The sequence below is a fragment of the Phaseolus vulgaris genome, chromosome 3, assembly GCF_051622355.1.
Source record: "Phaseolus vulgaris cultivar YP4 chromosome 3, ASM5162235v1, whole genome shotgun sequence".
Lineage (NCBI taxonomy): Eukaryota > Viridiplantae > Streptophyta > Magnoliopsida > Fabales > Fabaceae > Phaseolus > Phaseolus vulgaris.
The window spans coordinates 41,631,045-41,652,764 of record NC_143500.1 but is presented as its reverse complement, the minus strand read 5'-3'; the positions used below and the strand labels follow the sequence as shown (position 1 = coordinate 41,652,764).

Genomic DNA, 21,720 nt, shown 5'->3' with positions numbered 1-21,720 from the left:
AGATTTTGGTAGTACATGTAATACATATTGAATAGTTGAGAACAAATTAATTCTGGATGTCAAACACCTATATTTGAATCAAAATATAGAAAGAAAAAAAAAATGTCAATAATGTTTCTTGAAATTGGATTGAAATAGTTGAATCATCATTTCTTATTTATTGTGGGAGTAAGATCATATTTTATTTTGTACGGTAACCATATTGGTTAAACCATTAATTTTAATTATATGTTTATTCTATATTTTTTCGACATGATTTTAGTTTGAAAATTGGATTGGAATGGACGAGGAATGTACCAACATGCATCTAATGTTATTAAAATGGAAGAATAGTGATGTTTTTTAATTGACTATGTTTAATGTAGCGATGTAGTTATTTGATGTTTGATATGTTTTGAAATGAAAGAATATTGATGTTTGATGCTTTATGTTAATGAAATTATTGATGTTTGATTAAGTTTTAAATGGAAGAAAAGAATATTGATGTTCGATGTTTTATATTAGTAACAAACATATCTTCAATTTTTTATTCAATTGTAATCTATTTATATTAATTCAATTTTATTATTCATTTTTTCAGTAGCAATGCAAAAAGTGACAAATATTTTGATTGAATTATTTTATATTCAATTTTTCAATAACAAACATTTTTATTGAATTTCTTATAAAAACAATTGTATGCGGGTTTGCCCTTATGTGGGCAGACCTTTGCTGGACGGACCAACCCGCATTGCCATCTTATCTCAAATGTTGTCGTCGCAGAAGAATGGATGTGTTGCGTCCGGAAGGAAGATATGAGAGTGCAATTTAGGTTATTTAAAAATATAAAATTATGCTTTATTTAAGGTTATTTGATTTTTTTTAAAGTTAAAAACTGATTTTTTACGATTAATATGAAGGTGAAGATAAGGATGTACCAATAAAAAATTATTGTTGACCCAATATTAATAGGGCAGTTTCTTCCTACACCCCTACATTTTTCTTTCTGCACCCCCACAATGTTATGCAAAGACCAAATTATCCCTATTATTTTATAAAAATCCTAAAATGCACCTGAACTGTATTTATTTTTTTGCATTATGGATCATGGAATCCGGTAAAATTTCGGATTGACACTTCTGGTAAAATTTCGGATTTACCAATCCATAATTCAAAATATGCATTTCACAAATCCATCATTAAAAAAAAAAGCATTCTGGATCTACGAATCCATAACAGAATTAGGCTTCCAAATTCAGCAATTCGGAAATCAATAATTTATGTAAAAATTACTTCTAGAACACCCCCTCATCCGAAAAAAAAAAATTCAATTCTGGATTGATGAATCTGTAGCACACCCCCAGATCCCTATTTCCGGTAACCACAGTGTCCTTTTTCAAATAAAAGATTAAGCTCAGTTTCGGGATTTAAAAAATTGTGGGGATGCAGGAAGAAAAATGTAGGGGTGCAGGAAGAAGAAGCCTATTAACAGGAGTGTGCTGACTATTACCTTACCAGATTTTTTGGGCCTGATTGAAACCCATATAGCCCAAACCATTCAGCTATTTACAATGTCCCGCCATCGCGCACGTGCACATATGAAGCGTGCGAAAGTAGGGTTTAACAAGGGGGAGAAGAAGGAAGAAGAAGATATTAGCCATTAGGGTTGAGTGTGCAAAATATGACAATGGCAGAAGCAGAAGAAAACCTTCAAGCCTCACCGATGGACGAAAAGAAGAACAAAAATCAGAAGAATAAGAAGAAGCGCGAGAAAAAACGTCCTCGGGATAATGCTACCGAGGAGCGTCCAGAAGAAGAGGAGAATGGGAATGACACAGATAGCGATGGAGAATCCTCGAAGAATAAGAAGAAGAATAAGAAGAAGAAAGTGGAAGGAGAAAGTGAAGGGGAAGAGAGAAAGGTGAAGAACAATGGTGGGTCTGGAATTATGAGCTCCGAGTCATTTGAATCTCTGGGATTGTCTGAACCTACTTATAAGGCCATCATGGATATGGGATTCCAGCACATGACTCAGGTAATGCTACAGTTTCATCTTCCATAATCCTTCAAATTATTAAGCTAAGCTTTTTTAGGATAGTGTTTTTTTATTTTTTATTTGTGTGTAACACAATAGAGTTGATTATGAATCATGAATGCAGATTCAAGCGAGAGCAATTCCGCCTCTCTTGATTGGAAAAGATGTGCTTGGTGCTGCAAGAACCGGTTCTGGAAAAACTCTGGCCTTCTTAATTCCTGCTGTGGAGCTGTTGTACAATGTTAAGTTTACACCCCGTAATGGAGCTGGTGTTGTTGTTATATGCCCAACTAGAGAGCTTGCAATACAGGTAATAAATTCCGGCTTATTTGCTCATAATATGCGCTTCTTTGCTTCATTTGTTTTAGCTTGCGGTTTGATTAAATAGTTTTTTTTTTCTTATTTGTTGATTCATCGTTTCAATTAGACACATGCTGTGGCCAAGGAGCTTCTCAAGTATCATTCACAAACTCTTGGATTGGTTATTGGAGGTTCAACTAGAAAACTTGAAGCTGCACGCCTAGCTAAAGGGATAAATCTATTGGTAGGAACTCCTGGTCGTCTTCTAGATCATCTTCAAAACACAAAAGGATTCATATACAAAAACTTGAAGGTAAATTACTGTCCCCCTTCGTTTAAAGGACCATTCGTTATTGTCCTTTCTCGCGGTCTGCCTGGTTACAAAATATCAAGAATATTTCAATTGAAACTTTGTCCATCTTACACTTTGTCCATATTACTTTTGCTGTTGTGTTCAGTTTGGTGCGTTCTTTTTGTGGGAGAAAACAGGAATTAAAGAAAGCCACCTTCAGTTCATGAATCTCTATTTAGTGATGAAATATTATAAATAAATTTGATCTTAGAAGCTTTTCTAGTTTCCATTATGGATTGAATGTTCTTGAACTTTTTAATATTTTGAGTTCTAGTAGATGTTTACGGGCATGTGTTAGTGAGAGTGTACTTAGGCTATTCACTTACTCTATATTCCTGCATGATATGGCAGTGTCTCATGATTGATGAAGCTGACAGAATCTTAGAAGCAAACTTTGAAGAGGAAATGAAACAGATTATTAAGATCCTTCCAAAGGTATACAGAACTTGTTTTTCCTTTTCCTCTCTCCTTTCCACATGCACGTGCCTATGAATATATAATGGTGTCCTGAAATTGGTCTTTTTCCTATATCATTTTCTCTTTGGATTGGATTATTTGGCTGGAGGAACACCTATAAAAAAGGACTTCAATAATTATAATTTCGCAAATATCTTCTTTCTTTTATCGGAGAAGAAAAGTAAAATTATGAATTCTGCCCAGGAATCTATTAACTTTGAATGTAAGAAGCTGCTTGCACTTAGCTAGATACAGGAACAACTCCTGGTGCTTTTGCCTCAACTTCTAAATTGTATTTTCTCATAGTTCTAAGTATGCCGTATCATCTTGCTTGTATTTTTATACAGGGGCAGGGATAAGTTTATATTTTCTGTGTTTTAGCTAACATCTGAGAGTCTGACCAATTAATCTGTTTATCCTTCTACAGAGTAGGCAAACAGCTTTATTTTCCGCGACACAAACAAAGAAGGTCTGTTCTTCATTTTCTATCCTTCATCAATTTCTTTCTCTGATATAAAATCCTAATTTCATTGTTTTCAATTCTTAATATTTTTGCACATGCAAGCATACATACATATACTTGGATACGTTAGGAGTTGATATTCAATGCATTGCTTGATACACTAGAATTCTGATGCTTGATAATATATTTCGAAGTAAAAATAAGGAAATGTGTGTCCCCCTTTAAATACAGGTTGAGGATCTTGCCCGCTTGTCATTTCAGACAACTCCCATCTATATTGATGTGGATGATGGGAGAACCAAGGTCATTTCTCCCCACTTTATCTTAATAACTGAATTTTGTTTGTAGTAGTTATACTTATAATAATCATCATTACCCTTTGAGAATGCAGGTCACAAACGAAGGGTTGCTTCAGGGTTATGTTGTTGTACCCTGTGCCAAGCGCTTTATTGTTCTCTATTCTTTTTTGAAGAGACACCAGTCAAAAAAAGTGATGGTCTTTTTCTCTTCATGCAACTCTGTCAAATTCCATGCAGACATTCTTAATCTCGTTCAATTGAATTGCTCAAGTATTCATGGAAAACAAAAGCAGCAGACACGGACAACAACCTTTTTTGATTTTTGCAAAGCAGGAAAGGGGATCTTGCTATGTACTGATGTTGCTGCTCGTGGACTTGACATACCTGCTGTGGTATATTAATTTCCTTATCAACTTACATGAATATTTCTTGATTGAAAATGACTGTTTTTAAACTTATAAGATATTCCCCCTCTTTCCGAACGACATGCAATCAATCATCTTCAATCCAATAACTGGCTAAAATAAACTGAGGCAACATAAGATAACTTCAGGAAAGAAAGGTAGAAAATCTTCCTTCATAAAATATTATAAAATCAGAATCAACATGCAAATCATGTCAAGCCAGCAATGGCCATCATATATACCTCTATGCCCAATGACACAACCTCTCTAAACTATTAACTGAGCTGCATAACTAGGGTTGATAAACCATTCTATCCTACTAATAGAAGCAATGACAATGCTATCCTAGAAAATTCTGTCCGTTTAGATCGTCTCTGTATATTTATATCTTTAATTTGGTTTCTGTGCTTATGAGCATTATGTTCTGTTAATAGAAAAGCATTAGATATACAAGATTTATGTTTGTTTTTGTTTGCGTTGTAGGACTGGATTGTGCAATATGATCCACCTGATGAACCTAAGGTACCTTTCATTTGCGTCTTAGCAGTCTTGTATGTTTGGTGTACGGTATAACATTTTTTTTTACTGCTTCCAGGAATATATCCACAGGGTCGGTAGAACTGCTCGTGGTGAAGGTGGAAAAGGAAATGCTTTGCTTTTTCTAATTCCTGAAGAATTGCAATTTCTCCGCTACCTGAAGGTCAGTTTCTTTCATTTAACAATATGGATTGGTAAGCTGGCTGATGCTGAATTATAATTTAGTTGAGGATTCTAGTTTATGCTTGTACTTATCCAAGAAAGTAGGGTTTCCAAAAAATATATTCCTCCAGGAAACCGTGTGATTTTCAAGCCTGGAATATAATGTTAGTGGAAGCAGTGGTTGCTACTCCCCCAGACCAGGCCCCAAGATTCTAAGCCCATTTTTGTAAATAATTATACTCAGCTTTCCCTAATAATAACTTTATATTTATGCTTAATTTCAGGCAGCTAAGGTCCCTGTTAAAGAGTATGCATATGATGAAAAGAAGGTGGCTAACGTACAATCTCACCTGGTAGGTTCCTTTCCTTATACTTAAGTAATATTTGTTTTATATAGTAGCCAACTGCAATCTTACAAAGGATTATCCTGATAACTCCCAGGAGAATTTGGTTGTCAACAATTTTTATTTGAACAAGATGGCGAAAGAAGCTTATAGATCATACATATTAGCTTATAATTCACATTCCATGAAGGATATATTCAATGTTCACCGTCTTGATTTTCAGGTACGGCTTTCACTTTATGTTGCTTTTTGTTTTTTTGTACTATCTTTCGTGTTTTTTAGAACTACATGAATATGAACTCCTATGAGAAACATTAGGTAACTCCGTTTTTTATATGCAAATTGTGCACTGCTATTGCAGCTGTGGCATTTTAAATCATGTTACTCTTATCTTTTCCTTTCATTTTGAGGATAGGGGGGGCAAATGGGCATAATATCGAAATAGATGGCTGGTAATAAATTACTGGAACATTAATAGTCAAGGAACGAACATATAGATTAAAGAAAGCTTGAACAGTTAAAGGGCACATCATATCATGTTAGACGTGCATAGATATTATGAAACTGATTGACACTCTAAATTGAGAGACTTAATGGTTTTGGATAGCCTTTTGTTTTTTTCTTGATCAGGGGAAAAGAAAGAGTTATTGCTTATATATATATATATTATTTGAATAGTATAGCATGTATCATGATAATTAATTACCAATTTTGGTACTTGAGCAGGCTGTTGCTTCTTCGTTTTGTTTCTCAAACCCACCAAACGTGACACTAAACATAAACAGCAGTAAGCAAAGGAATAAAACGCGTAAAGTTGATGGAGGTAGACACGGATTCAACGACAGCAATCCCTATGGAAAGAGAGGTGCTGATGACAGGCGGCAGTTTGTGAGGCACTAGCAGTAGACATGCTGCTTTATTCTGTGGGTTTCTCTGCATCTTCTTGCCACACCCACAATTTTTTACATATACCCAAAATTTTGTCACAGATGTGTTGTGTTGTGTAAATTAGTCAAACATTATTCCATTATTGAAGCGATTAGTTATTCACCTTAAAATTTGTATGCCATTCTTCAACTGTAATATTAATGAAATTATACCTGAGTCCAATCAATGATTTTTTTAGTATGGTAATCTGTAATGCTTTCAGTCTTAAAATAAGAAAAAAAAATTGTTTGATGTTGTTTCAGATATAAGCAGGTTTTAATTACCTTTATCATATTTAATAAGACAATTGAAAATTTATTTCTAATGACTTATTTTTATATCAAATTCCAATTAAAGACAGTTTAAGAAATTTATTTGCTTTTTAAATCAAATAATATAGTTAAAAGACATCAATTAATTTTTAATTATTATAAATTACTATTTTTTTTGCTTATATTCAGCATTGGAAGAACTTCCGAAGATCTGAATCGGTTCAAAATTGTATGCTAAGTTTTTTCATTTGCTTATTTTAATGTTTTTTTTATTGAATTGACTAAAATTCACCTAGGCCTATGTAACTAGGTTATTGCCCGTAATACTAAAGGAGTAATAACTTTTAGGGTTTTGCTTCATGCACTCTATTATTTTATAACTTGCCCTATATAAAATGATAGAAATATGGTCATAAGTACCCATTTTTACCTCAATCAACTAACCCAAACTTCAATCACAGTCACAACTTCAATCCACAGTACCAACAACCAACCTTCACACTCTTTTGTTTAAAAATAAAATTAAAGAATAATTTAGGTATTTAAAATAAAAATTATATAGTCCAAAATGATCGGGAAGCAAAAGCCTCTTTTATCATCTATCTTGGCAAAAGAGTTATAAGATTAAAGCAAAAATGATTTTGAATCAAATTATGCGTTTAATAGACCTTTGAGAAGTTAACACATTTTCATTCGGTGCCTTTTTTTACACAATTTTATAACATTATAAACCCTTTAGTGTAAACCTTTTTTCTAGTACAGTTATATGAATACTTTTGAACGTAATATAGTTATGTGGCAAAGTAACCATTGATTAAGCCACAATTAATTATTGTTCAGACTTGTTAAATAATAATAAAAAAATCTTTTGATTAAATTGTGTTGAAAAATAGCTTTCATACCGTAAATTATAAAGTATGAAATATTTTAAAATATTATTTGTTAAAGTATAAATGAATATTTTTTACTAAGTTATAAAAATGTGTGTTCTCAAAATTTTATTAACCTAAACTCATATAACTTAGAGTCTAAGGATTATGTATTATACTGTTAAGTCAAAAAATATTATTGATGGATGACAATTAAACATGCATAACCTATTTTCTCTATTTTTCTATTATTTATTCATGAAATGGAACTTTAATTTAAGTCCTTGACCATCATATAGCAGATTATTCTCCTTCAGGTCACAAAATACCCTCATATTGGTTTCTCTTTGATTGAAAAGAGGATCAATAATACTAGTTCATTATCAGAAAGAAAGATCATTTTCAATAGAAGTAAATGAGGATCTCATGATAAATGTAAATCAGGTTGAGTCATAGGAATAATCTATACCAACTCAGAAAGGAAACATTTTAACCCCTACAAACATTAACTAATAATGAAGTCCAATCCTTCCAACACTGACACATGACCAAAACAACAAATAAACTGCTACTCACAAACCTAAGACTCTGATATAACACACAAGAATCAAACATAAAGCTGAAGCAAGAAGGTTGACATAACAAAAAGTGTGGATGCTGTTATTATCCTCATAGGAGTCAGTTCAGCAACTCCACTTTTTTTATGTGGCTTTGGTGCACTTTCATTTGCATATTGGGGTGATGGTGTTGCCTCTATATCCAAGACCTTGATGATCATCTTCTGCCCTCTGTCACAGTGACCACGAACCCCACTAATGAAGTAGAACAAGCCTGGCCTGTCAAACTTGAAGACAGTGTCACCATTGTTGGAGAAAAAGAGGGGACGAGGGGATTTACAATCTTCATATTCTTCTTCTGTCACCTCCATAACTGAGTCTTTCTCGTACTTGAAAACTAAAGCAATTCCAAAAGTTCAACAATTCGTGGACACCCCATATGCTACTAATTACAAAATAAGCATGATTTTTTTACAAGGAAAAATGATCAGATTATGAATTTATATGATTTCTTTGATCTTTATATGGCATAAAATTGACAAACATGAGGATTTAAGAACCTAGTTACAAATTTTGAGGGTGATCGTGCATACTGTATTTGAATATGCAGAAAATTAAATGGTTACACGTTATATATTTAAGCTGTTAAGGAGTGTTACTTACGAAGAGTGTCATCAACCTTGAATCTGTTTTGGGATGCCCACTGATTGTACATTTGAGAATCATCGTCTGTCTTTGGGACAACCCAACCATCATGGCCTCCAACTTCAAACTCAGTGCAATTGACACCACAGAAAAGAATCAAGCAAAGGAAAAGTGGGTATGAGGCTTTGAAGGGAATAGCCATATTTGGATTTCTAGATACTCTCTCTAGTGTAGTGTGTGCTTTCTTGCTGCAAAAGAGTGAAAGTGTTGGTGGTATGGGAGATAATGGGGTTGGTCACCTTGGACTTAAAAAGAGACTTAAAGTTGAAAAATGAAGTTTGTTGACGAGGGAGAGGATTGAGGAGCACGTTTTGGGGGTCGTTTTTTTTATCAGCAACGTTTTGGGGGTCGTGGGTGAGCTTTGTTAGCAAATGGTAACAATGGTCTATGACTTGGTCTTAACTGTTTTATAGTGATCAAGGTTGTTGAGAGAAATTAGGTGATTAAGTAGTGAGATATAAATTATAATTAAGATTTTTTTGTTTGTTTTCTTTTCTAAATTAATACTAATTTTTTTGTTCATCTGAATTTGATTACATTCATTAAGTTATATAACCTTGAAAAAACAGTTAACAAAAAAAGGGTCAGCAAAAGATGAAGATAGCTACTTGCATAACAGAAAAGAAAAACTTAGGAGAATACATGTTCATTGTTAAATCAAATATACGCAAGAGTTAAGACTTAAGAGTGTGTACATATGTTGATTAGAGAACCATGGATGTACTTTTTCTGGGCCATCATAAATTCATAATGCAGGTATTAGAAATTAGAGGTCGTAAATTTGTTTAGCAATAGATGGCATCAGTGGTAATTGTAGCTACTTCTCTAGATTTCTCTGATGAACTAAAATAACATATTCCACAGGAAAGCATTAAGAACTCCATTTACAGTGAAAACCCACCAAAGTCCATGAAAGCCTGAGGCTCCCAAAGAGGCCACTACAAAGGAATCCTCGTAATTCCCTTCAGTTATTTTTACAGTTGAAAACCCTTCAGATATAGTAATGTTCTGCTCACAAGGTTTTACTCCATAAGGTATTTGGTGGTTTGGTTTGACAATGTAACAGAGATTTGCATTATTCCAAGCTGCAAAACGCATTCCCATTTTCATGTAAAACCTCTCTGAGAAGTCAAGTGTCCCAGTCAAGTTGTTTCCATTTACATGAAGAGCTCCAAGACATGTCAGATTTTCCAAACTTTTAGACACATTTCCAGAGAGATTATTGTTGCTGAGGTCAAGAAATCTAAGCCTTTTCATTTTTGCCATGGACTCTGGGACACTCCCTTCCAAACCTATGTTAGAAAGGTCCAATGTTTCTGTGTTTATGAAATTTTCCCACCTAACTCCCAAGAGATCACCCCCTATATGGTTGTTGGACAAAACTAAATGCTTTAAGGAAACAAGTTCTTGGAGAGTCCTAGCTAATCCACCTCTAAGTTTGTTATGGCTGATATCAAGTATGGTTAGATTCTTTAGTCTTCCCAGCTGCCTTGGCAACTCTCCCTCTAGCATGTTGTTGCTCAAATCAAGCTTTAGAAGTGAATCCAAAAATCCAAGTGTTGATGGCAAAACTCCTGAGAGATTATTCCTGCTTGCATCAAATATTAAAAGCTCAGAAAGCCCTCCATAGTTGGCTGGAACCTCCCCCACCAAATAGTTTCTTGCAAGGACTAGTTGCCTCAACCTCACCAAATTACTAATACTCAGTGGTAATTTACCTATTAACCCATTTTCCAGCAGTACCAGAGATTGAAGCTTCCTAAGGCTGCCAATTGTGGATGGAATGGTGCCAACAAGACCAGGGTTTGATCTAAGTGTTAAAGATTCCAAACTGTGTGAGAACTTGTCCCAGTTGGAAAGAGGGAGTTTAACAGGATTTTTGGTTGGGGAAAGGAAGCAACTGGAGAGTGAGAGGACTTTTAGGTGCTTCAGATTGAATAGTTGCTGAGGGAATTGGGCATCATGGCTGCACATGTGAGAGTTGTCAAAAACTGGTCCAAAGTTTACAGTACTCACATACCAGAAGCCATCATCATATTGCTCACAGGAAACTCCCTGCACATAATCCAAAATATAGAAGTTTAAAGTTGTCAGAGCACTGAATAGAAACACAACCTTTGTTTTAGTGGTAACAGTTTAGAATTAAGATAGTACTGTTCCACTGAAATTGGTAGTGATTCAGACCGAAAAAGGAAGTAAACAATGGTATAAACATTATCCGATTGATTTTTTTTCCTTTGAAAGTTCAAGATTTCAAACCTGTATAGGAGTCCATCCACAGGGATCTGGATACAGATATGAACCGTTCCACCACTTCCCTACAAACCCTTGAATAACAGAGTATATGACCTCCTTCTCTTTTTTCTTCATTGGTGTCAATGAAGAGTCTTGGCCCTTACAAAGACATGACAAACTGAGGAACAGAAAACAAAGAAAATAGTGGCAGTTCCATGATAAAAATCTCACAGCCATTCTCAGTATCAAAGCAGAAAATATCACTCAAGAAAATATGTAGCTTCGAGGAACAGAATAGGAAAAACTCATGGGGCCAATCTAAGTTATTTATGGGCTGGATCACAGGATGGTACTAGCTATAACATGCAAGGAAACAGGAACAGTGATAGAGTGCTGCTGACTAAAACGTTCAGGGCCAGTGCAACAGAGAATATGAAGGGTCTAAAACGAAGCCTTGCTAGCATAATTTGTTAGTAAAACCTCCCAAGGAAGAAAAGGAAGTAAAAGCAAACACAATAATGGACTGAATGAGACTATAAAATGGAAAGAGATGCATGAGAGGCGATGCAATTAAGAGGGGTTTTTTACTTTGCAGAAAAAGTGAATGAACCAAGAGCCATCTCAAACTATTAGCACATGTCTTAATCACAAGTAATTTCACCCAAATACAGAATACTTAACTAGCTTCTTGCCACGAATTTTCCTTGGGGAAGGTCCACCAAACAAGGTGGCAATTAAGAGGTCGATAGCTGAGAAATTCAACTGTTCAGCCTACAATGCAAATGCATGTGCTTTTCTGATATGAAAAGCCAACTAATCATACATTATAATAAGTTCCTTCTTCTCCTTTTGCTAAGGAACTGAGTTCATTATAGATCAAACGTTGAAAGAAAGGAAGGACAAACTTCCAAGCACGTCATTTATCAACTTCAATCAATATCAGTTTTTCAACTCTCTCTCTCACTATGCTCAGACTCAGAAGGGTACCTTCTCATTCATTGCGCAAGTGCCTCAATCACAGTTTCATATTTAAATTTTATGTATAACTTTAAGAATCCAATAAAAGGTGCATATTTTGTAGGATAAATTTAAACATAAACTCATATTCTAAGAATTTGTACAAGATAAAGCATGAGAAGTGATTATGTAATAATTTATAAAGTACAACAGAGTCTTTAAACATAATATTAGAGTGGGGTAAGGTTGAACTAGGTTGGGGACCCTTTTTATAACTCCTCTTCTGAAACACTAGGAAGAGTCACATGCACATATGCAATATACATGGACACTGTTTATACCAAATTACAACAATCTTCTATTATCAAGTGGTAATCATTCTGAGGTACTGTGATATGTTTCTAACATTTTATTAGCAATGGAAGCATGTTTAATGGTTCAACTGTGCAACTCATAAGAGTAACAGCTTATTTATTTACTTCACACAAATTAAGCAACTCTTGATTCTATAGTGTAGTTTTAAAAGGTTAATCAAAGAAGTGCTACAATCACCCCACAATTGACTTTTTTTCTTTTTGTGTGTGAAGATTTTGTTTTTCCTTTTCTAGCAACTCAATCCTGTTCAGAAAGGATAGATCAGCAAATCCAACCATGACATTGGGACAACATGGCATTGCTTATTAGGAAAGAAAAAGTAACCTAAAGAACTACTATTTTAGTTGCTCATTGAAGGTTGTAGACATTCATTTATATTATCAAATAACAATAATTATGGAAGCAATGTTGCAAATGCAAGTAAAAGTTTGGACCACCCTAGGGCATAGGACAGGCTAAAACAGAACTTGGCTACACCCCACTGAGTACTGCATGCAGCTGCAAGGAAGCCAGCTCACAGTCACCGTCCAAAGTCCTTTTCAACAGTTCTTCATCCAAGACTAAGGTCTCTCTACTCTCCCCAGCCATCAATTTTCATATCAGAAGCTTGGTTTTGAAAGTACATGTAAGAGGGTAGGGCCTGGTTTAATGAAAAAATGATCTCGTTGAATAAAAGTGCAGAATCTTTGGGAATTAAGGGGAGAAAAAACAAATGCTAAATGCCATTAATTATATGATGTTAAGGGAACAGATAAAAGTGTACAAGAAATGTGAAAAATAGTCTTAGTTATCTGATTTTCCCCATTCCTCAACAACATTACATATTTTTTATACTTGTTTTTTCCTTTCCTCACACCACACAACTAAACCAATATGATTTGTTTCAATAGTGAAAAAGAGAGAAAATATTTGATAAATATAGTTTTCTTTTTTTTAGATTATTTTTATATAGATTACAAATGTTATTTATTAAAAGTAGTTTTGCCTAAATTTATTTATTGTAAACAATAACTTTTTTAAATATTTAATATTGTTGAAGATCTCAGACACACTAGTTGATGATGAAGATATAAGTTGGAGATATTCAAATCTTAAACATAAGATGTGAAATTGATAAATATGACTAATATTTATTTAAATACTTTAGATCAAATATACTAACAGTTAAGAGTGTGTAGATATGTTGATTAGAGAAAAATGGATGTACTTTTTTCTGGGCCATCATAAATTCATAATGCAGGAATTAGAAATTAGAGGTCATAAATTTGTTTAAATATTAAATAATGTATGAAAAAAAGTTGTAAATATAATATTTTAAAAAAAATTAGCAGAAGATACGATTTATTATGAAAATTCTTAGAAGATTTTGTAGAAAATATTGAGAATTTAACAGTGAAAAGTATAACTTTAAAAAACAAGCACAGACGTTTTTTTTATCAAGTTGTATATCGTTAGCACTAATGAGAATGGTATTATCAAAATGAACAAATTTTAAAAAACATGATTTTAAAATAAAGATGTTTTCTAATCACGAATTCTGTTCAATACTCTCTTGTTTTCACTTTGGTTCAAAACAGTTTTTGTTTTCTTATATTTTAAATTTTGTTTTTTTAATTGAAAATTGGAAAAAAATGAATTTACAATATTGTAGTTTTTAATGTCTCTAGAAAATTTGCGCGTACTTCATAAACAAATGTATTATATTTTTGCATGCGGTTAATTAATTAAATAATATAAAACTACAAAATGTATCAAGGCACACTATCATAAAAAAAAATCTGATCAAATTAAATGGATTTATTTAAATTAAAATTAATATAAAACATAAGGCAAATGATAGAAAAAAAAAACATATAAGAGGGTTGTTTTTAAACTACTACATACTCGTACCTAACAAAACCTATCACATAATACATATTATTATTATTAAGTAAGAAATTTATATAATTAATGTAATTTTTTTCTATTTTTTATCGGGTAAATTTCGAAATAGTTATAGAAATTAGTCTGATGTGCATGGAAGAACAATTTTAATATGAAAAAGTCATGTTTAGGTACATGACTTTTGTTGTGAAGAATTTTGTTTCAAATTAGAAATCGTGCTTCTATAAATGATTTTCAAAGTTTTTTTTCTATATTTCGCAATCGTCCTTTGAAGCACATTTTAATAGTTTTTGTTTTTCAAAAAAATGTTAGGTTTGTTTTTTAAATAGGTGAACAGAAGTCGTAATTTTTATTTTTTTTTCAATTTTCACTCAAGTCTTGTAGAGACGACTTCCAATTTTTTCTAACTGAAGTCGTATTTGTATTAGTAGAGATGATTCTTTTTGTTCCTGCTAGGGAGATGGGACCTAGAGAACTGTTGAAGTCTTCTTCTCCTTCCTTCGGTCGGGCAGGTGGCTGAGTGATGAACTGGGATCCTTCTCTTCCTTCTGCTTATCTTTCGGCACTCGGGACTCGGTCGTCGGGTGAACACCGGATGGTGGGGGTACCTGCGAAGGCACTCCGACGCTCAAGTCAGTAAAGCGGGTGGTTAGCTCTCAGGTAGGTGGTGAACAGTAATAATGACATACCTTACTCCTTGGGATGCGCGCTATTTATATTATTCTAATGGACCTACCTTGTTGGGCCCGTTTATCGAGGTAGATACCGCTTAGGATTGCATTACCTACTTCTTGATGATGGATTAGCTTTACTGACCTTTGTTTGAGTGTTAATTGTAACAGGGTTCGGCTATCGGCCAAGTTCCCGTGGTGTGGGTCGGCCATCGGCCAAATCCTTGTGGTCTCGGTCGTCTTAGTTAAGTCTTCTAAGGTCTCGACCTTTCGGACAGTCGGCCAAGTCTTCCAAGGTCTCGGCCTGCCGGCCAAGTCTTCTAAGGTCTCGACCTTTCGGACAGTCGGCCAAGTCTTCCAAGGTCTCGACCTGTCGGCCTGTCGGCCAAGTCTTCTAAGGCCTCAGCCAGGTTCCCCTGGTCTCGGTCAGGTTGACTGGGCATCGGGCAGCCAGGTGGGTCCCGGCCTCGCCCCGTACCGGTACACTTGCCCCCCAGACTCAAGGGCAGATGCGTAAGTTATGCCCGATGAGTCTTTAACGATGGGGGTCGGTCGGTCTCCCTTGGTCGTGCGGCTATTTCATTTCTCGAGGTGTGATGTGACCTGGGCGGCGTGACGTGACCCTTGGTGACGTGACATGATTGGCATTAATGAGGGGTTTTTCGGGCGGGAAGTATTGTGAACCGTTGGATCTAAGAGATCTAACGGTTGAGATTGACTCGTCGCTTCGAATTCCGAGGCCCATGGGCCCTATAAATAAGGGTCTTCAACAGTGTTGAAACCTTGCATTTTCTGAGTTAGTTTATCTGATAGCCGAGCCTTTCATCGCCCACTGCTCTAAGAACCGAGTGACCGTTCGGCCTTCTTGCTAAGCTTTGCCTTCGCCTTTCTTTTCTTTTCACAGGTTAGTGATGTCATTCTTCCCTCGGTCGTCCTTCTCCTGCCCTTGGGCTTTCTTCCTCTTTGTCAACCTCTTCATCATCCTCTTCGTCTGCCACTGATTCCTTATCGGCTGGGGTGGCCGAGGTGCCACCCATGGTAGAGGTGGTTAGGGGGGACGACCCGGTTAACGCTGTTGACCGGTCGGACTCTCCCCTTATTACCGTTGTCGCCCGGCCGGATCACCCCCGACGGCCGTTCCACTCGCGGATTTTAGTTTGGTGGATCCTAGTGTTGTTGAGTTCTCGTCGTCTTATGATACCGAGAAGTCTGTGGCCAAATTTTTGGCTAAGTGCCCGGTGTTGAAAGCGGGCGAGGATTCCGACGATTCTAGGGATCCAGATTACTTTAGAATCCTGCCTTGTGGTCTGACCGAGAGGGTGTGTATGGGTCGGGCTGATGCCGGTCCTCCCTTTTTTTATATGTATACTTGCTTTTTTTCAGATCTTCACGTCTCCCTCCCTTTTGATGAGTTCACAATGGGCGTCCTACGGACGCTCAACGTGGCGCCCACCCAAGTGCATCCAAATACGTGGGCGTCCCTTCAAGCGTTTCGCTTGCTGTGTGACGTCATGCGACTTCGCCCCACCCCTTCTTCTTTTCTTTGTTACTATGGTTCTTACCCCGGTTGTTTAGCCTCTTGGCTCTCTTTGGCCGGCCGGCCGGGACGTGTATTGTTCGACCCCTTCGCGGTCTCGTATAAACGGTTTAAGGAAAGGTTTGTCAAGGTCGTCATTCGGCCCGAGGCGACGGCTTTTTTCTTTGACCGAGCCGGTCGGTCTCGGTTCCCCTTATACTGGACCTCCCAACCCACAGGGTTTAAGTTTTGGCCGAGGCCGACGGAGAGTGAGGAGGAGGTGGAGATTCTCTCCTTCTTCGACGCACTCCCAAGGAAGCTTCCTTGCCGATCGCTGATCGGTGCATACACCGAGTCAGCGCGTTGGGCGGCCAATAGGGGTATGGGTTCGCGTTTTTGTTGTGCCGGTCGGTAATTTCGTTTACGCTTTCTAACTTGTGTTTTTGTTGTGCCGGTCGGTAATTTCGTTTACGCTTTCTAACTTATGTTTTTGTTGTGCAGCTACAATGGTTCAAGAGAAACCGGCCGGCGTTAGCGTCCTTGACGAATACCGAAAGAGGGCGGCTGACCGAAAGGGACGTCGAAGCATCGACGTTCTTCCTGCGAACGCTCCTGCCGCCCCTGCTGCCGAGAGGGACCCGGCCGGTCCTTCCCGGAAGTCCAAGAAAAGGGCGAGGGATGGTGGTAACATTGCCACCACCTATCGTTCCCCCGGCTCTCTGCCGACGCCGCCTCCTTCTCGCCGCGAGTTGGTCGAGGTGGGCTCTCTCTCGCCTCGGCACGTGGAGCAAGCATCCGGTGCTTCAGCTGGTGGTCATCGGCCGTCGACCTCGGCCTTAGATCTTCTAGGGGGTAGTCACAAGTTTACGCGTAGAGTTCGCGTGGCTCTCCCTGAGGGGACCCGGGAGTCGATCCGGTCGGTCGCCCCCTTGGACCTGCTGAAGAGTGGGCTGGAGCTTATGTGCCGGTCCATCGTTCTTGTTGAGCAAGGGATTGAAGGTCACGGTCAGCATGCCGAGGATGTCTCAGGGTTGGAGCAAGAGCTGGCCGAGGCTCGAGAGAACCTGAAGCGGTCCTTGACTGCCAATGATGACCTGTCGGCCAACGCCGCTCGGGAGGCTGCCAAGAGGGAGCTCGCTGAGAAGGATGCTGCCGAAGCGAGACGGCTTTTGGCCTCGGCTAAAGAGGAGGCTTTGAAGGCGGCAGCCGAAGCTGTTGAAGTGAAGAGGATGGCTGAGGAGAAGCTGTCGTCCTTGGCCGCTGAATTGGCCGCCCTCCAAACTGCCAAGGAGCAGGTTGAAGCTGAGCTCGACCAGAATTATGACGAGTCGGAGGAGCTGTTTAAGCAGTGCTTCAACCGAGCCGTGCGCCAAGCCCATTTTCTTTATGGGGGACCGCCGGCCTCTGGTGATTTTAATATGGACTATGAAGTTCACCAGGGTCGGTTGATTCCAAGCGCCGAGGCGGGGGCTTTGGAGGCGTAGGAGGCTCAGGCGGCCGGGACCCATGAGGGGGAGGCCGAGGCTGAGGAGGGAGAGTGCGTGGAAGTTCAAGACTAGGTTTTACCCTTGGCCGGGGTGTGGCCTGTTCTTGTTTTTAATTTCCTCCCAGGCCGGGGTGTGGCTTCTTTATTTTGCTTTTTGATGTATCGCCCGGTCTTTCTTGTTTATTAATGCATCGTCCAACTTTCTTTTATCAGTTTGGCATAAAAATGTTACTCAATCGGTCTCCCAAGAAGATGGGCGGTCGGCCCTTCAATTGCGAATGTAAAATTCAAACAAGTAAAATGTGGGCGGTCGGCCCTGTAATTGCGATTTTAAACTCGAGCAAGTAAAATATGGGCGATCGGCCACTAATTGCGATTTTAAACTCGAGCAAGTAAAATAAGGGCGATCGGCCACTATTTGCGATTTTAAACTCGAGCAATTAATATATTGGGCGATCGGTCATTTATTGCGAGCGTTGGTCTCGAGCAAGTAAAAATATGGGCGACCGGCCATTTAAGTGCGAACGTATAACTTGAGCAGATAAAATTACCGCCGATCGGCCATTTACTTGCGAATGTAAAATTCGAGCAAGTACAAATGTGGGCGATCGGCCATTAAATTGCGAATGTAAAATTCGAGCAAATGAGAATGTGGGCGATCGGCCATTTAATTGCGAATGTAAAATTCGAGCAAGTAAAAATGTGGGCGATCGGCCATTAAATTGCGAATGTAAAATTCGAGCAAGTAAAATTACCGCCGATCGGCCATTTACTTGCGAATGTAAAATTCGAGCAAGTAGAAATGTGGGCGACCGGCCATTAAATGCGAGCGAGTGATATGAGGGCGATCGGCAATATCTACGATCGTCGAAATTCGAGTAAGTATAATTCGGGCGTTCGGCCACTATTTGCGAATGTTGGATTCGGCAAGCCGGCACTTGCGATGTTAATCGAGCAAGCGGGCGTTCGGCAGGCCGGCACTTGCGATGTTAATCGAGCAAGGGGGCGTTCGGCAGGCCGGCACTTGCGATGTTAATCGAGCAAGCGGGCGTTCGGCCAATACTTTCGGTAGGATATTTCCAACACTTTTGATGAAAACGCTTCGTTAAAACCTCCCTGGTTGGGTGAGGAAAGAGTGCGTGATTTTATTCATTTTAGCTGTAATAGAATTTGAGGTGCGTGGCATTCCACGTCCTTGGTACAATTTTTCCTGAAAGCCATTCTAGGTGATAGGCTCCTCCTTGTGCGACTTCTCGGACTCGGAAAGGCCCCTCCCAGTTGGATGAGAACTTCCCTTCGTTTTTTCTTGCGTCGCTGCGCATTCTCCAGACAAGATCGCCCTTCTGGAAACCTCTTGGCCGGACTTTGGTGTTGTACCGTCTGGACGCCCGGGCTTTGCAGGCAGCCTCCCGAATCTTGCTCTTGTCACGAAGCTCACTTACCAAGTCAAGGTTGACCGCTAGGCTTTCCTCGTTTAGGGTGAGATCGAACATTTGCCGTCGTATGGTGGGCTCGGCCACCTCTACCGGGATCATGGCCTCGGTTCCGTACGTCAGACTGTAGGGTGTTTCCTGTGTGGTAGTTTGGGGGGTGCACCTGTACGCCCAAAGTACCTCGATCAGTTCCTCGGTCCATCGGCCCTTTGCTTTGCCCAACCGCTTCTTCAGTTCGTTGAGTATGACCTTGTTGGCGGCCTCGGCCTGCCCATTGGTTTGTGGGTGTTCTACCGAGGCTGTGATGGACTTGATGCCCAGGTCGTCATAGAAGGACTGCAGGCCTCGATCGATGAACTGTCGGCCATTGTCAGTTACTATTGTGTGTGGGACGCCGAATCGGCAGACAATGCTCCTCCATACGAAGCTTTGCACATTCTTCGCCGAGATGGAGGCGAGGGGCTCGGCCTCGATCCATTTTGTGAAGTAGTCGACTCCCACCAGGAGGAATTTGGTCTGCCCCTTCCCTGGGGAGAATGGACCGATAATGTCCATCCCCCACATGGCGAACGGCCACGGGGAGATGATGCTGTGCAATTCTTCCGGCTTGGTGTGGAGGAGGGGGCCGAATTCTTGGCACTTGGCGCATTTCTTCACATATTCAGCACAGTCGCCCTGTACGGTCGGCCAGTAGTAGCCGGCTCTCAAGACCTTGGCGGCCATAGTTCTCGCCCCGGCATGATTTCCGCAGACTCCTTCATGGATCTCGGCCAGGATATACTTGGCCCTTTTGCTGGTTATGCATTTTAACAGGGGGGTTGAGTAGCCTCTCCAATACAAATCTTCGTTGATCATGGTGTACCGAGCGCATTGTTGCTTCATCGCCTTCTCTTGGTTGGCCGTGCACGTGCCGTCTGTCAGGTATTGGATGACGGGTGTCATCCAACTGTCGGTCTCAGCCTCTTCTTCTACAGCTAGACACTCGGCCTCGGCCTCCGTCACAGTTGGGTGTCTCAGCCATATTTGTATGACCGACCTCTGATGGCTCTTCTTTTTGGTGACCGAGAGCTTGGACAGGATGTCGGCCCTCTTGTTGTCCTCCCTCGGTATGTGTTGCAAGGGTGCTTTGCTGAAGCGGGCGATACTGTTTTTGGCCGCGTGGTAGTATCGCTGCAACAAAGGTTCTTTAACCTCGAAATCTCCATTAACTTGGCCGACCATCACCTGGGAGTCGCTTTTGCATGTAACCTCGCGCGCTCCCATGTCGTAGGCTAGGTTCAGCCCGGCCAGCAAGACCTCGTACTCGGCCTGGTTGTTGGTCGCCCGAAATCCGAACTGGAGGGCTTGTTCCAAGAGGAGATCGCCCGGCCCCTCCAGCACGACTCCCGCTCCACACGCTGTTTTATTTGAGGAGCCGTCCACGTAGAGAGTCCAACCGGCCGAGAGGGTGGGCAGTGGTGTCAGCTCGGCCGAGAAGTCGGCCAAGCATTGAGACTTGATGGCGCCCCTCGGCTCATAACGTATGTCGAACTCGGAGAGTTCGACCGACCATCCTATCATTCTCCCTGCAAGGTCCGGTTTAGATAAAATTTTAAAAATAGGGTAGTCGGTTCTTACAGTTATGGAGTGATTTTGGAAGTAGGGGCGCATCCGTCATGCCGTGAGGACGAGTGCGAGGGCCACCTTCTCAATCATCTGATATCGGGTCTCGGTCGAGTGGAGGGTTCGGCTGACAAAGTATATGGGTCGCTCCTCGCCCTCGGCTTCTTGCACTAAGGCAGCGCTGACTGCTTCTTCCGAGACTGCTAGATATATCAGGATTGGGATGTCGGGTCTCGGCTTCTGGATGACGGCCGGAGACGCGAGGAACTCTTTGAATTTTTTGAAGATTTCCTCGCATTGGTCGTCCCAGAAGAATTTTTTACCTTTTCGGAGCAACTGAACGATCGGCCTCGTCCTCTCGGCCAAGCGGGGGACAGACCGAGAGAGGGCGGTCAGCCGTCCTAGGAGTTGTTGTACCTCCTTCACGGTGTTCGGGCTTCTCATGCTGAGTATGGCCTGACATTTGTCGGGGTTGGCCTCTATCCCTCGGTGGGTGAGCATGAAGCCTAGAAACTTTCCTCCCTCCACCCCGAAGGTACATTTTTCGGGGTTGAGTTTCATGTTGACTCCCCTAAGGGCCTTGAAGACCTCGTCCAGATCCTTCAGATGTTGCTCGAACGAGTCGGACTTCACGACTATGTCGTCCACATAGACTTCTACCGCCCGACCTATCAGACCCTTGAAAATTTTGTCCATGAGGCGCTGGTAGGTCGCCCCGGCGTTCTTGAGGCCGAACGGCATGACCTCGTAGTAGTAGTTGGCATCGGCCGTCATGAAGGCCGTCTTCTCCTTGTCCCACGGGTGCATGCTTATCTGGTTATAGCCAGAGTAAGCATCCAGGAAGCTCATAATTTTGTGGCCGGCCGCCCCATCCACCAGGCGGTCAATGTTCGGGAGGGG

General features: G+C 40.0%; 3 protein-coding genes across 3 annotated transcripts; 1 reads left to right on the top strand and 2 right to left on the bottom strand.

Annotated features, from left to right (window-relative positions):
* Positions 1–1,552: 1,552 nt before the first annotated feature.
* On the top strand, positions 1,553–6,445 carry LOC137807665 (DEAD-box ATP-dependent RNA helicase 27). The gene is made up of 12 exons (XM_068608412.2): positions 1,553–2,014; positions 2,139–2,324; positions 2,442–2,627; positions 3,018–3,101; positions 3,550–3,591; positions 3,817–3,888; positions 3,977–4,276; positions 4,772–4,810; positions 4,884–4,988; positions 5,272–5,340; positions 5,429–5,554; positions 6,058–6,445. The coding sequence occupies exons 1-12, from the start codon at positions 1,661–1,663 to the stop codon at positions 6,229–6,231; spliced, it is 1,737 nt and encodes a 578-aa protein (XP_068464513.1). The 5' UTR covers positions 1,553–1,660; the 3' UTR covers positions 6,232–6,445.
* A 1,379-nt stretch (positions 6,446–7,824) lies between these two features.
* Positions 7,825–9,049, bottom strand: LOC137807664 (early nodulin-like protein 6). The gene is made up of 2 exons (XM_068608410.2): positions 8,620–9,049; positions 7,825–8,353 (listed from the first exon to the last, which is right to left on the bottom strand). The coding sequence occupies exons 1-2, from the start codon at positions 8,801–8,803 to the stop codon at positions 8,007–8,009; spliced, it is 531 nt and encodes a 176-aa protein (XP_068464511.1). The 5' UTR covers positions 8,804–9,049; the 3' UTR covers positions 7,825–8,006.
* A 286-nt stretch (positions 9,050–9,335) lies between these two features.
* LOC137807663 (uncharacterized) lies at positions 9,336–11,532 on the bottom strand. The gene is made up of 2 exons (XM_068608409.2): positions 10,921–11,532; positions 9,336–10,716 (listed from the first exon to the last, which is right to left on the bottom strand). The coding sequence occupies exons 1-2, from the start codon at positions 11,131–11,133 to the stop codon at positions 9,505–9,507; spliced, it is 1,425 nt and encodes a 474-aa protein (XP_068464510.1). The 5' UTR covers positions 11,134–11,532; the 3' UTR covers positions 9,336–9,504.
* Between the last annotated feature and the right edge of the window lie 10,188 nt (positions 11,533–21,720).

Excerpts from the sequence above, each read along its gene's own strand:
- LOC137807665 (XM_068608412.2), top strand. The coding sequence starts at position 1,661 with ATGACAATGGCAGAAGCAGAAGAAAACCTTCAAGCCTCACCGATGGAC. Across the intron at positions 2,015-2,138 it reads GATTCCAGCACATGACTCAG|ATTCAAGCGAGAGCAATTCC; the intron begins GTAATGCTACAG and ends TCATGAATGCAG. Across the intron at positions 3,592-3,816 it reads CCGCGACACAAACAAAGAAG|GTTGAGGATCTTGCCCGCTT; the intron begins GTCTGTTCTTCA and ends CTTTAAATACAG.
- LOC137807664 (XM_068608410.2), bottom strand. The coding sequence starts at position 8,803 with ATGGCTATTCCCTTCAAAGCCTCATACCCACTTTTCCTTTGCTTGATT. Across the intron at positions 8,354-8,619 it reads CAAGGTTGATGACACTCTTC|TTTTCAAGTACGAGAAAGAC; the intron begins GTAAGTAACACT and ends GAATTGCTTTAG.
- LOC137807663 (XM_068608409.2), bottom strand. The coding sequence starts at position 11,133 with ATGGCTGTGAGATTTTTATCATGGAACTGCCACTATTTTCTTTGTTTT. Across the intron at positions 10,717-10,920 it reads GTGGATGGACTCCTATACAG|GGAGTTTCCTGTGAGCAATA; the intron begins GTTTGAAATCTT and ends GATTATGTGCAG.